The 15,283-nt window shown below is 41.0% G+C and overlaps 1 protein-coding gene across 8 annotated transcripts in view; it reads right to left on the reverse strand.

Annotated features, from left to right (window-relative positions):
- agrn (agrin) overlaps positions 1 to 15,283 on the reverse strand; it is a 238,124-nt gene that overhangs the window by 168,099 nt on the left and 54,742 nt on the right. For 6 of the 8 annotated variants that reach the window (XM_047599689.1, XM_047599706.1, XM_047599681.1 and 3 more), the window contains exon 3: positions 7,631 to 7,651. The exons of the other annotated variants lie outside the window; for them this stretch is intronic. In XM_047599689.1, coding sequence (XP_047455645.1) covers positions 7,631 to 7,651 — 21 coding nt within the window. The remainder of the gene's footprint in view (positions 1 to 7,630; positions 7,652 to 15,283) is intronic. 8 annotated transcript variants of the gene reach the window in all.

Consider the following 15,283-nt stretch of genomic DNA (forward strand, 5'->3'; position numbering starts at 1 on the left):
CTGCTGAATGAAAACCAAATCTTAGAATCTATCAATGATTAGTATCCACCAGGAATGAGCAACATACTTTATATATCACTTTGTAGTTGTCCTAAACAATTGGTTTCTACCTGTAGTATATTATGATCTGATGTACTACAATCTTTACCACACATTACTTGTGTGGTAAAGATTTCACTTAAACCACTGTCAATCTATACGTGTAACTTAGAAAATATCCACAGATGGTGAAATCCATTTCCACTTGGTAACACATTTTTCACCACATGTGGGCTAAGAGCAACTGCGTGCCCCCCGTGAGGCTTTAAGCCCCACTATCCGAATCCACAGATGACACCATCGCTTTTAACTCCCATTTTTCGTCCCTCAATTCAACACCACAGCAACGCATCAGGGCCAGGCCTGCTAATGGAGACCTCACCCCATCCCTCTCCCAAGAGGCTGTCTGCTCCGAGGAGGAAATTGGGTGTGTGGGGGTGGAGAAGGGGCTGGGTTTGTGAAGGGAGGGACAGGGGTAAGAACTCTGGGCCAGAGACTCAGTGTTGGCCTCTTAATCTGGGGATGGACAGGGTTGAGGGTGGGGAGGCTTCACACACACCAGATGGGACCCCCTCCCCTCCTTATTGTACATTTACCTACTTAGCATGCCCGTGGGCACATGCACACACATTCTCACTCTTATCCTTATCCCTTCACTGCAGCCCTCTTCATATACAGTAAGTGCGATCATGGGTGAAAGAGATTATATTACCATAACCTAGATATTCTAACCCCCCATGACCTACTGGGTTACAATCAAGCCGTTTCACTTGGCAACACAATAACCCCAGCAGTGCAGCACAATGTCGAAGCAGACCCTGCTCTAGCTACTCAGTCAATGACAAGCGTTGATGCAACAGTGGCTCAAATGATAAATTAAATATAAATGTGCATGAACCATCGCCCCCTTACACAGTTTCCCGTCCTGGTTGTCTTCCCTTTAACAACCAGAGTGCTAATGATGACGTGCTCGTAATTTTACTGGTTCAACTCCTTCTCATGGTCTCCCCCCACTCATTCCTCATTCCCGTCACTTCCCACTAGGTTTTTCTTTCTAAAGAGCAGATGCACCATAAAAAATGCCATTAAACTGAAATACCTCTGTGACAGCACATTGAGCATAGGCTCCGGTTGTAATTCATGTTAAAAGTATGTTTCTGAATGATAATATCCTAGGCCTGTTGTCACTCTATTATGTGAAGCACAAATGAGTGTGACCCCAGAGAGGAGAGAAGAAGGAAGAAGAGAACACTAAGGCTGAGCTCAAGTTTGGACCATCCAGAACAATAGATAGAGGAGGAGCCACCTCCCTCTGCTCAGTGTTGGAGCATGTGTGCCCCCTAGTGTACCTACTTGTCCTAGCAGTTGGTCATTGGACAGCCGACTCTACTTTTCACACAAGCAGACGCCTGGTGATGGAATGATCTAATTTAATGTTAGTAATTACTGAATCCTGTAATAGGCCAAGCCTTTGCCTGATGAACTTCAACACAATAAAACAGGTGAACGTTTGTCGCTTTGCATGATATGATTAGTCTGTCTTAGATTTGTCAGACCTAAGGAAGGCAGCATTTACTAATCCAAATTTGTTCTGTATCTTCTAGAGAAGAGAGATGATGGGTACGTGAAGGCTCTACGGGGTCAAAAATGCGTGTTTTTGACCAATGATAGCATAATCTGGGGAAAATGGTCCTCTTGACCTCAACAGCTACTCTATTTCTAAGTCAAATCGATTTTCAATTTTCATCTCATTCACCTGGTGGCATAGCACAATGGATCAGTAAAATGAAATTGGTCCGTCAAATCACTGGACTTATTCAACCAGTTCAACTATGACTATAAACTGCTGGGGTTAAAAAAAAAAAAAAAAAAGGAAACCTTTGAAATCCTTTAGATAATATTCACCAAACACCAAGCAAAGTTGGATAAAATGAGAAATCTAACTCCAGTTTCCTTCACTCTGAATACAGCACAGCAGATTGTACCAGGTTAAGCAGCAGCAGCATACGAAGGTGAGTCTCTCCCGCTGCTGTGCAGCAGAGAGCCATTAGATGGCAGCAGATGCAAAGTGTAGCCCACTCCTGTGTTCACAGTCTCATTTTCTCGAGTAGGAACCACCAGTAAAACTGTACAGGTGGGGGAAGAGAGTTTTAATCACCTTAGAGAACCACATCTCATTTCCTACAACTGTTCATCAGCATGAATGATGGAATAATAAATAAAAAGGCGCAGAACCTAGGTTGACATACTGCATATGCTATGAATTATTTGAACAAAACTGTCAATATTGCAATAATCTTTTCCATCAAAAGACCTAATACATCTTACTGGTGACAATCATGGAGATACATGCAGTCCGAGTATATACAACTATATTATCTGCTGTGATCATTATTTGTAGAATCATAAATAATTCTAGTATGTGTTTGCTTCTGAAACCAGTTTGTATTATTATATAGACGTGATATAAGGTTCAGACAGCATGCTCCACACTTTTCCAAATTTAAACACACTACAGGTATAAAGCCATACTCCAATACACCAAAACGGTTCACACACATGATTTAAAGGAAACCCTAGAGTTGGCAAGGACCAACAAATTATTGAACACATTTCCCATGAGTATCTGGGAATTTTGTAGTGGCACTCTGGAAACACTGTTTCCACTGCGTCAAAGAGAAGCAAAGAGTAATGAAGGTGACGATACACACAGTACGGGAATAACCGTGACTAACAAGCTTGGCTATGACACAAAGTTCAACAGAGCCTTGGAGATAAGAGTTTGCATACGGGTCAGAAATCAGTGCAGGTGTGGAGACAGAAACACGTCTGAGGTGCTGCCCCGAGAGAGAGAGAGAGAGAGAGAGAGAGAGAGAGAGAGAGAGATTCCCTCCCAATAAGGAAGACATGAATAACCACATAACCCTGACTAAGAGCCAATAGCCACGCTGCCAAACACAATCCGTGCAACTCAATAAACAAACCTCCAGGGAATAATAATCTCACAAAGAAGTCAGAGCAAAACGTAGCTGTCAATCTGTACATGTAGCACTTGAAATGCTTTGCTTAAAGAGGCTCCTAACATCTAGCTGAAGAGCTAAAACTGATGGAAATTTACATGGTGAAAACGGCAATTGTCTTAGTATGCAGAGCATAGTGAAAAAGAACAGAAAAATCCTGTCAGTCCTCTATAACAACCATTATTTCAGCTGAAACCATCCAGTGGGTGTATACAGGAGAGGAAGTATAAAAAAAAATAAAATAAAATAAAAATAATTCATATTTTGATTATATTAAATAATTAGATATTTGTGTAATTTTTGCCACACACACCTTGTTTTCTGCTAGAGCTATCATCATAACTCTAAATGATTACATTTACAAGACAATAAATCCTTTACAGTTGTGCCATTGTCTAACGACACACAAATGCGTTATGTTACACGTTTCACTGCAACATGAACATTAATTCATGACAAACTGCTTTTAGAAACCTTTTGTCAATGTTACTGAGCTGTTGCTATTTGCTAAAGGGTCAATATAGTAGCAGTCATCAGCTCTGCCTTACTTCACGCCACCAAACATATGCTGTTGAGAGCTTTAGCTCTTTATACACAGCTTACTTTCCTTTGGAATTAAACAGCCACACACAGATGTAGCTGAGCATAAACAGTCTTGCCGGCCCGTACGCCTATGGAAATAAACAGTCACAAGCTTTTTTTGGAAGTGAACGCTCACACATACCAGCGAGCAAGAACTGACACGTAAACCTCGGAGGCTCGGACACCTAGAGATGGATACAGCACATGCACAAGATAAACATGATCTCTACTGACAAGAGTAAACCACAGAGAACTAGAATAAATATTCACAAGAAGGCAAAGGAAAAGACTTCACATCCTCTTAAACATACACTACCAGTCAAAGGTTTCACCTTCTCATTCTATTCAACGAGGTGTGTCTTAACTTTCGACTGGTAGTGTACAGCAGCCAGGCTCTGCGATCAGAAGCCTGTAGCACGTCTCAAAACTGACTCCACAAATGACAGCGTACGCAAATAATGTAAAAAGTGACAGTGGTTGTTCAGGACACTAACTTCAAATAATTTTAGTTTTCATTGGTGGAAAATCAAATCGAGTCCAATGCTGGCTTAAAATGCCACTGAATTTGATTCTTTACAGATAAGATGATGCTTTTTCCAGTGAACTGTGAAATCTTGAATGTCTGTGGTGTTTTGACACAAACAACAAGTTCTCATAACAGTCTCTGTATTTTCAGTGAAAACATATCTTTGACCAAACAAACTAGTCTGAGTCCTGGTTAATCCCCAGTACGCCTCTACATGCAATGCATAAGATAATCACAAGAACCGAGGCCGACTCACTAAACTTTTACCAAATCAACTAAGACATTGATCAAGTATGAAGTAGATGGGGAACATAGGAGAAACAAAACTATATGTATAAAAATTGTGATCTAGATGTGACGACCTGAGTTCACTCTAGAAGAGGGTGGAGACTAAAGCTTCATTTCATGTGATGTAGACAGCGTATCGTACCTATTCTACCGATCACCAATGACCCTAATGAGCATCTTTTTGGATGGTGACGCAAATGACGCATAACTTAGTCCATCATCTATTTTGTTTTGAAGACCTGTGCCTGTTCAACATCTTGAATAGCAATGGCTGCTGTTCTGCACTGCTGGAGAGACTCTGTTAACAACAGCGCAGCAGGGCACTGCTGCCAAAGATTCCCGCCTCTAATAAGCAATTCACAGATAAGGGGCTCCACAATGGAAAACTACTAGCAAAGCCCTTGAAACTCTGGTCTATTTTGTGAACATGTCAGCTCATTAGAATTTTATCTGAGAAAGGGTTGATACAGAGGGTCAGGACAGCCCTGAGAGCTGGGAGGTTCCTCTGACTGATAGATGCAGATGCATCTGATCCAAAGCTGGGCTCCTGGAGGGGGGGCTGAGAGCCTCACTCTGACCTCAAGGAGAAGAGGCAGAGGAAAAGCCAAACAGGATAAGGAGTGAGAGGGAGATACTAGTGATAAATAGTCCATGATAAAATGTGGAGCTGCTGCTTGTCTAACCCAAAATGGTCAATCTGAACTTTATAAAACATTAGTCTAACATGTTTTAATTGTCTTTGCTATCTGAGCACATATTTAGACTGACTTGTGTCCTGGCAAGTCTCTCACTATATATCCTGGGATGAGTATTAAATGAAGTCTGACAAAAAGAAACACATATCAAACTTGACATGAAGGTTGCAGGTGATATTCTCTATATCTAACTATTTAGAAAAGCGCTTTTGAATCACCTTAGGTGTCAGAAAACTGCTCAAGTCGACCTAACTGTAGGAGACAAAATCCCAGGTACGGTTAAAAATGGGTAAAAAGAAAGAATCCCCACTACTTGTCAGTCTCCCTGACTGTCAGCCGTCATTTAGAAAGCTGTCAACTGAAAGCAGTCCAGTGGGCAATACTCATTTAAGATGGACAGGAGTAAAGGAATCAAGGCCACCTATCCACCAGCGCACTGGAACTCATCAAAATGAATGACACCAACAATCTTGAGAAGAAAAAAGCAATAGAGCCACAAGCTACATGCCTTAACCCTCCAATCCTGATTACTGACAAGACTGACCTCCGAAACCAGACAGCAGATAATTGCACCCTCATCCATTTGAAAGTCAAATTAAAAGGCTGATAATGGAGTTCTGGCTCAGAAAAAAAGGGATCAGTGAAGCGTACAAGAGGAACAACAGATCTGTCTTTGGCTAGAGAAGGAAATTGGTATCTGGTTGATTCACAGAAAAGCCCACAAAAGATGTGCTCTCCACTTGTGTCCATTGTCAGTGATGTGTTGCTTTTGAAAAGGGCAAAAATACCTGTTTCTTTTTGAATGAGGCTGCTTGAGGGGAATGCCAGTGTGGAGTTAATGGGGTCGCTCGGTGATGAAACCCACGCAGCTCATAGCTGAATGTGCTATTCGTGTGCTATCAAGAACCACGATGGAGCAACAACAAAAATGTTCAGTTTGACAATGCAGACGTGATAAAGGTTCAGCAAATGGCCAAGCGTAACACGGGCTATAAAATATATATGAAATAATAATATGTTGGCACTTGTATCACGTTTTTTTTTAATCAATGTAATTGTAAATAAACAGAATAAGTTTGGCAAATGAAGAAAGACGCTGTGCTCACTGGTTGGTGAGTGAACAGTGAATCAGTTAATTTTGGGGCATTTGTAGGCCTTATTGCGGCACAAGGATAATTACAGCAACAGCACAAATTTAATTTCTCTTTTCATACTTTAAATTGTAGAGCTCAAATTAAAATAAGTAGATGCAAAAAAAGAGAACAGAAAATAAAATACTAAACTTTAAATATTCAAGAAAGACATTCTGAGAAATGCAGGTTGTGAATGGCATTGACAAACCTGACCCTTGTTAGTAGCTGTAGTATCGACTACAATTGAGTGTGGAAAAAAAAAAAAGAAAAATCAGTCTCAGCTCTGTCTCCTCTTGCATGTGCTTGTTTGTAACTGCTTTCTTGGGGTAGCCTCTAGTTAACAAGCTCCCTAAGGAAACCATTGCTAAGCAGGTCACGAACTGTTGCAGGCACCAGAGCACCATGCATGACCCCTGACCTCACCGCTACACTTGCCCTTGCCACGTAAGCTTGTGAAAGTCTAAAAGCCTCACTTGAGGTTTGACACCACACATGGTTACACACAGGCCACACACACACACACACACACACATATCTGTTAAAAGGATGTCGAAATAATAAAAGCAAAGAGCAAAGCAAAGTTAAAATGAACAAAGATTTGAATGTTTGTATACTGCAGGTGTACAGTAATTGGGGAACTGGCACCAAAACAATATTTTGGGACAATAGAATTTTTACATTGTGCTTTCAAAATTACACTTGAGTAAGGACGTAGACCCTGTGAACGACAGGTGAGTATCACTGCAAGCCACTAGCTAGATGGGCCTCCACACTTTAGCTTTAAAACTGATTTAGACAGATCCACAAGGGAATTTAGGAACCCTGTGGGTGATATCACAAAGGGTTTGTCCAGCTTTGTCACCATCATTGTGGCAATTTGCCCCTGCAGCACTGCACCACCGCAAATGATATACTATATGTATGAAATGAAAGCCTGCAACCCTTAATTCTGCCCACAAGTATACAAATCAAGCAAAGAATAGCAAATTACAGAGGGATTTTCATTCACAGAGGGATTGCATTCATTCTATGCAACACTTGGTTTCCAAAAAACATTTATCCTAGCACAGCTGACAAATCCCACTCGGACATCACAAACGCACACTTCTGTGGTTATGTATTTGCCATTGTGAGCTTCAGGCTCCTTGTATTGACTGCGGCTTTAATTTGTCCTGCTCACATATAATTTGGGCCCACCAGAAAAAAAAAAAAAAACAAACAAAAAAAACGAACCAACCTTAATGAGGCAGGATCAAAATTCCCAATAAAGTTAATTCATTTATCCCACACGACACATAGAGCTTAGGCATGACACAGGGGAACTGTCTGGCAAAAGCAATGACTTACCTGCAATGATATATTTGTGAGCTTCGGTAGGCAAAGGGAAAGAGACAAGCAAAAATACAGTTAATGAATAATAGATTGCAAAAAAAAGCATACAGGGCCAATGAGTTGTTTGTGGGGGGGAGGGGAAATTTGGAAAAAAGGAATGAAGTTGAAAGAGATGGATTAGCATGGGATGGATTAGTGACAGCACGTAGGTGAAGGACGGTGATCAGTGCTTGTTTTGGAAGTTAAAGAAGTAAAACAGGACAGAAAAAAAGATCAATGCTGCACAAAGCTTTGTTCCCTTGTGTCGAAATTGATGGCAGGTTTCCTTCAATGTCCCAAGACCCTGTGTCAGCAAAGCACTCCAATTACCATGACGGTATAGCTGAACAAACCCAGCCACCTCACACACTATGAAAACAGCATCACCGATATTGTAAAATCTTATTCATCTCCTCTGCCAAGACACACCTGCCAATCAGCTGTTTGCCCAGCTGATGCAGAGGGTGAGCAGTGTCGACAAGGCGTATGAGAGGCTCATCCATAAAAGATGGGCTCGGCCCGGCCGAGGCAGGAAGCCGTTTACTGGGGAATAACACAGAAACTACAGAGTTCCCACCATCGATTATTAACCAGGTACACATGAAAATATTCTATCCGTGTCTGAGGCACATACTGAAATCACTTTATGTGACAAAATGATGTGCTCTAAACCAGAAATGCAGACAACTGTTTTTGGATTATGATATTTGTATGACGTCTGTTATAATGAAGTTGCTAGAATGATGCAGCATAAGAGTTTGTAGAAGGTGTAGATATTAGAAATGTCTGGGCTTCAGTGTATGGTGCAGTCTGGAGCATTGATCAATATTTCTCAATGTATATTACTCTCTTTACCATTTCTATTTAAATTGTATTTGCCTATTTGTTTTATTAGGTACACCGACAGTAAATCTTTTGTTGAGTAAATACAGGTCATTTTACTGAAATACTTATGGGGAAAAGAGCAAAGACATGTAAGCAGATGTCTGTGTAGGAGGCAGGAGGGAGATGGGGCCACTGAGAGATGGAAAGTCATTTTTGACCAGTCACTGTATTACATTTCTGGGGAGGTGCATATTGTACCAATGCAGATGTGTGCATTTAGCTCAACAAAGAACATATTGTACATGTTACAAACATTTTTTTTAAAACATAAAAACTGACCTTCCGTGTGTAAAATAAATGATTTTGTCAAACCGGCCACCAAATGCTAAATGCAGGCCACCATATAGTCATGAGGCTGTTTCTTTAAGGGGTACTCAATTCATCCCAATAACAGTCAACTACAAAAAAATCCAGCAGTCATTCCACACAATAAACTCACAGCCATGACAAAACAGGTGTTTGGATGGGTTTTGTCCCGGGGCGGGTATTAAGCAAGTGTCAGCTCTCCTCCTCTGTTCCACCCTCTTGCATTTCTCTTTTCCACTTTCTCTACTCTTGCCTTGATCCTCATTATTCCACACTGGGGTCTTTGGGGGAGCAAATGGTCTATTATCCAAAGATGGAGCTTAAGACAACTTAAATCTCTGGAGGAGTGGCTATTTATTTGGGTTGAAAGACAGACAGAGAAGGAGGGAGTGTGTGTCTGGCCTGGCGTTCCCATATCACTTAGGCTAATGTGATTAGGGCAAGCGAGAGGGGGAGTTTATTTAGCTCAGAGTGTGTTGGTTCTAAGTGATTCATGTCAGGGAGAGTTGAAGGGGGGGATACAGAGGGATGTGGCCCACCACAGGACTTCCTAAAATACACACACCAACACATGATCAAATAAAAATGGAAAGCTCATCATTAACAAAATTAGTTCACAGGAATGTGCATACACAAATCCTTACTCACCCTTCCAAAAACTACCAATTAATATTCATTTACTCACATTTAGCTGCCTGTCAAAAATTTGCTGCTAATTTCAGGATCTCAGTTTCTGAATTTAATTTGTTCCATGAAAATTTTCTTGATGGCATTTTAGGAGAAAACAACAAGGCACCTGAAGTTCACCAGAATTAGTACATGTTTTACCATTAAAACCAGATCTGTCTGTCCATTATGTGAGTGAGAATATCCATTAGTCTGGGATTTTTCCTCTATTTTAATGTGTGTTCTGTGGAAATAAAATTCTTTGCATGAATTATGAGGGCGATTTCAGAGTTCACAGGTATGATTCAACCTATGTTTCATCAGGGATGGCATCTTCTCTTTTAGCACGGTAACTCACCACACAAGTGTTCCTTTCACACTCAACCAAATGTGTGTGTCTGTGTGTGTGTGAGGGAGAGAGAGAGAGAGAGAAAGAGCAGGGCCCCAAATGTGGCAGATGGACCCACTGGACGTCTGAAAGCCTTTTTGCATGCTGCCACCCACCCACATATTAAACAGACAGAAACAGTATGTCAGTGGCACTTCAAACTCTCAAACAGGGGGCAAAGGTATCTCAGTGTATGTTTCCAAAAGCAGCTGCATAAAAATCTTTATTCAAAGAAACATCCAAGAGCCCATGTTTGACCCACCATACGCTGTGTGTGGGTTTTTGTTTTTATTTCACGTTAATGCTGTAAGCTGCAACAATGAATACACACCCCTGACAAAATTTGTGTAACAGAGGAAGGGCTTTGTTTGCCACTCAGCTGTACGCTGGCAGTAAAAAGAGACCACCGCCCTCCCGCTCCTCCATGAATACTGTCCCATCTCAAAAAGACTTCCTCCACCCAAATAAAGGAAGGACTTTAAAGGCAGGAAGAGAACTGTGTCATCAATCCCTCCCCCTCTAGCTCTGTTGTACACTTTCAGTTACCTCCCTCTGTTTTCATATTGGTCAAGACTTTAAGGGAGAGGCTCTATCTCTGTCAGTCTGTGACTGCAATAATCAGCCTGTCTTAAATAACTCATAATAACTGAGTCATGGCAGTTAGGCTGCCAAGATTTAGGAGCTTAATACTTTTTCACTCACTGATAATTCCCCAATATGTGCACAGTCTGGCTCTCAGTAGCAAACTAGTAGTGGACATCATGAGGAGGGGGGAAGGCAGCCTTTTGAGATTCAAAAAGGACACATTGGAGATTCAGACAACATATGTGAGTCTGGACTGAAGAGCCCTTAGGTCAACCACAAACAGGGCCAAAAACTTGGAAAGGGGGACATTTCTAAGGGACTTGGACCAACTACTGCATTTTCTCACACGCAGGACACTGTGGCCTGTAAAGTGTCCTATCAGTTTCCAGCTGTGAGGTGTATACAACCCTTTCACCGTCCCCTCCTTTTCTCCACCACTTGAATAAATAGAGGCTGAGAAATGGGCCGGAGGGAAGAAAAAAAGAGGAAAAAGAAGGGAAGGTTCCCTTTCGAACTTGTTTACCACATGCAACACATCCTTCATGACGCCCCAATTTGCGTGGCTTTTAACAACTGCATGGCAGGAGAAAAAGCAAAGCTTGCATTGTTTATTTTTGTTGAGGTGCATCTGCCTCAGCTGATGGAAAATAAGGCTTGAGTGATGAGGTTATGCTGAGTAAATTTCCATGAGAAAGTCAAATTAATAATGCACGTAACTGTGTCCATAAAGTAATGGTTAGGTTTAGCCCAATCTTGGAGCCATTTAAATTTCATATCAAGTCATTTGCATATGCAGCACAGTGATTATATGTAAGAGAAGATAGAAATGCAAAAGGGGTTTTGTTTTGCTCAAGCACAATCTTTTCACAATAGCATAATTTCACGCCACGGAAATCTGCTGCTCCTGTGGGCCTGCCTTGATTGATTTCGTGTGAGGGAAGAGATTAAACACCACAAACCACACAGAATGATAGACAACCAGGACAGACTGAAAAAGCCACTGCTGCAATGAAAATAAATGGACACTGTTGTGTAAGCTGGATTGTTTCCTGTTTTCTTCAGCCACATCTTTATCTAAGTCTAGATATCACATACAACGACACTTGCATACTGTCTTGCATCAGCAATATCTGAAAATAAAGATGATGGGATTGCAGGAGATTCCTGACTAAGAACATTTCACTCTTGAGATGCCTCTAAGGCTTGTATTATTTCACAACTCATCATGGAGACACCATGAGATCAGCTCCATGTTAGGGAGGGAGTGTTATCCTTATTTTGAGCAAGGGGCTCCAACTCCCACCCTGACATTTTCCCTAACTAGTAGTTCTGCAACAGTCAGCCACGATTTGCGGGGGCTCCATGTTAGGACTCTACTCCTACAGCTGATGACACTGTGGGAAGGAGTGAGTCTGATAGCCCCTACGTTCCTGACATTCCAACTGTATCCTCAAGTTCAACATTGTACAACTTCAAGGTGCATCTGAAAGCAGTCTGAAAGAACATCATTCACTCTTCCTTTGGCTATGCACTGAATTAACAGTTTGACTATCACTATATGGTTAGCCTAATAGCATAACTGCCCAAGTCACATTTGAACATTTTCAGAAAACAAGAAAAAACCCAATTTATTGCAAGCACATTGGTATTTTCATTGATACTTTCAATTAATACTTTCATTGAATCAGAATCAGAATTGTAATATCATATATATTGATATATCACAACAAGGCGCTGTTTAAGGAGCTTCAATAGCTAGCAAGTAATCTGTAGACCATTAAACCATAGAAAATATATTCCATGAAACACAGTAACCGTTGTGATGTCTAAAACATGCCCATAGCTTCCTCACAACCCCCCTACAACTACAACGTGAAGCCTGTCGAGTTCGGCTACAGTGTGATCTTATGATCTCTCACATTCTGTATTAAGACAACAACCTTGCACTGTAAATTATCTTTACACATCTGTGCGAATAGATTATGAATTTAAATTTATATGCATTTCTGTACATTCTCTGTATAACATGATTCACCCATACTAAGCATGGCTACCCTGATCTTATGCTACATAGTCCGGCAATGTGTTTTATGTAGGACTACAATGTAATTTCTTTACTGGGTCACTAATCTTTGCAGTACACGGTGGTCCTCTCATTCATGTGGTTTGGTAGCCAATGGTGATAATGAGCATAGTACCTTGAATTAGTTGGTTGAGAAATGTACAGTTTGTACAGGTACAAAAGGGGAAATGAAACCTGGCTTTTTAAGAGGAGACTATTACTCATAAAATGTCATCTCTTATTCACGTAAGCTTGTCAAGTTTTCCTTGACAGCTATGCAGTGAACGTGTTGTCACAGACGCATTCATCAAACATATCACAATCATTAGTCCACCACTAAGTACAGGCTTGGCATAGGCATGCCTTTGGATGAGTCTCCCTGAGTAATTCAACCAAGCAGTTAATGTCACCCTGGACAAAGTCAAAAAGGCACAGGGAAATGAAAAGTATCAGAGGCATCAACAGGCAATGAGTCCTGTCTGGCTTCCCGGTTCTGCCAGTGACATCACTGAATCCAGCTTTACCCCCACTTTAGTATATGGTGTCCCATCCTTCACCTCCGCCAGCCTTTAGATAATTCCCACCCATATCAGAAACACAGCCTTCCCCCCTGTTAGCTAAATGGACTCATCCATTAATGGCTCCTAAAGCTCTCACTCGTAGAGGAAATGGCTTTTAATTTGGCCAGTTAACAAGCTAGTAAATTCATCAGCGGAACTAGAGATTCATGGAATTGGACAGCGAGTATGAGAGTGAGGGAAAATGAGTGGAAGACAGGGACCATTAGCTTTCCCACAACCCATTCAGGATGCTCTACAGCAGTGACTCCCAATCACTGTGCCGTGGCGCATGAGTGTGCCATGAGAGATCATCAGATGGGCTGTGAGAAAGTACCAATTTCACTTAATTGGTTAGAAAACGATTTATTTACTGGAAATAATTGGGCTTTCCTTGTCTATGCCAACAAAGTAGTGTGGCAGGCAGAAGAATGAAATCCTCTTCCACTAGATGGCAGAAGGTAGATAATTAACCTGTCTATTTACCTGTTGCTATTCAAACAGCACAATAAGTCGTGATGCTTGGAGTGAGACAGTGAGACATGGATAAATTCTGGAAATATGAACTGAGTCCTGGAGAAAATTCTGACCCAGATAAAGGTCCTTGTATGATTAGTGGTCAGAAGAAAGCAAAAACACTGACCTCAAGATAATACAATGAAAGTTCTCTTTCCTTTGGATTTACTTTTACCGAGGAACCAAACAAGCCAACTATGTTCTGCTTGGTGTGTGGGGAAAAGCTATGTAACAGAGTCATGGTTCCAAGTAAACTTAAACCCCATCTCCAAACAACACACCCATCCCTTCAAAACAAAAACACAGAATACTTTGTTCAACTGCATGAACAGACTGGAAAACATGCAGCTTGATTGAGGGAAACCACAAAGATGAAAGACAGAGAGCTCAAAGTCAGCTACCAAGTTGCTGAACTCATCACCAAATTAAAACAGACACACCGTAGCAGAGACAAAAATACTACCTGCCTGGAAATAGGCTGGGCTTTTCAAGCATGACTGTAGTAAAACCTGAAAAGAGAGAGAGACTCAGAGCCACTGAAGAAGAACTATGTGTGTGTCTTTCTTCAATTCCTGTGAGTATTTCAGCTTTTTGTTCAACTAAACAGGCCCAGATTTCACACTGAATGCGTAAATTGTGAGTAAATTTAGAGTAGATGATCCTTATTTCATTACATATAATTTTGGTGACATATTTTATTTGGTGGTGTGCGGTGAGATTTTTCTTGAGCAAAATATGCGTCATGACTCAAGAAAGGTTGAAAAACACTGGTCTACAGGGATGCACTTATCAAAAACACACATAAAACTGAGACCAAGGACATTTGAGAGATGAGAAACCTGAAGCGACTAGCCAGCAGGAAGGGAAGGGGCAATAGAACATTTTTGGCTACTGGTGGTACAGACACACAGCAGATAAGGGATATTGTAATTTGTTTCATGTCAGCCCAATGCAGGAGATAGGACTGCAAAATCAGTGTACTGGTTAATAAAGGAGGAGCTTGTGCTATGTAAATAAAGAAATTGGACACTGAGTCAAAGAAATTGGACAGGAGAGCTGTCACACCCAAAAGTGAAGACATGTCTCTATGTACCTGTTCAGACCTTTCGTTAACCTTTCATTTCAATTGTAGCTACGTGTGTTCAGACCTGGCATTACCATGCGTCTGCAGATCCGATCTCAGTTTTGCGGTCAACCCCTACATTAATTGGACAGCAGTAGTCAAACAATTGTGTCAGTAGAACAGTGTCAGACAAATCAAGCAATGTCCTGGGGTGCGAGTAATTAAGATTCAATATACTGTATATGGAAACACACAATACCTACAGTTTTTATTTTTGTAGGGATTTGAAGGGTGTTTATAACACACAAATACACAAAAACAGGGGCTGATAAAGACTTTTTTTAATCACTTTTAGTCTAACTGATGTCGAAACAAGTGAAATGTGACTCCAGAACTGCTGCTGGAGATTACATTTTTATCATCCTAAAATATTCTCTGAATGTACGGGATTCATTAAGATGGACATTTTCTGAATTGTACTGAATAGCAGGTATTGTTTGTGATTTCAATGGATGAACTTCAACCTTATCTGAAGCCCAACCGAGGTGTCATTAATATCCATAAAAGTCAAGGTCTTTAGTCATTAGACATTGTCTCTCTA

The sequence above is a fragment of the Mugil cephalus genome, chromosome 1, assembly GCF_022458985.1.
Source record: "Mugil cephalus isolate CIBA_MC_2020 chromosome 1, CIBA_Mcephalus_1.1, whole genome shotgun sequence".
Classification (NCBI taxonomy): Eukaryota; Metazoa; Chordata; class Actinopteri; order Mugiliformes; family Mugilidae; genus Mugil; species Mugil cephalus.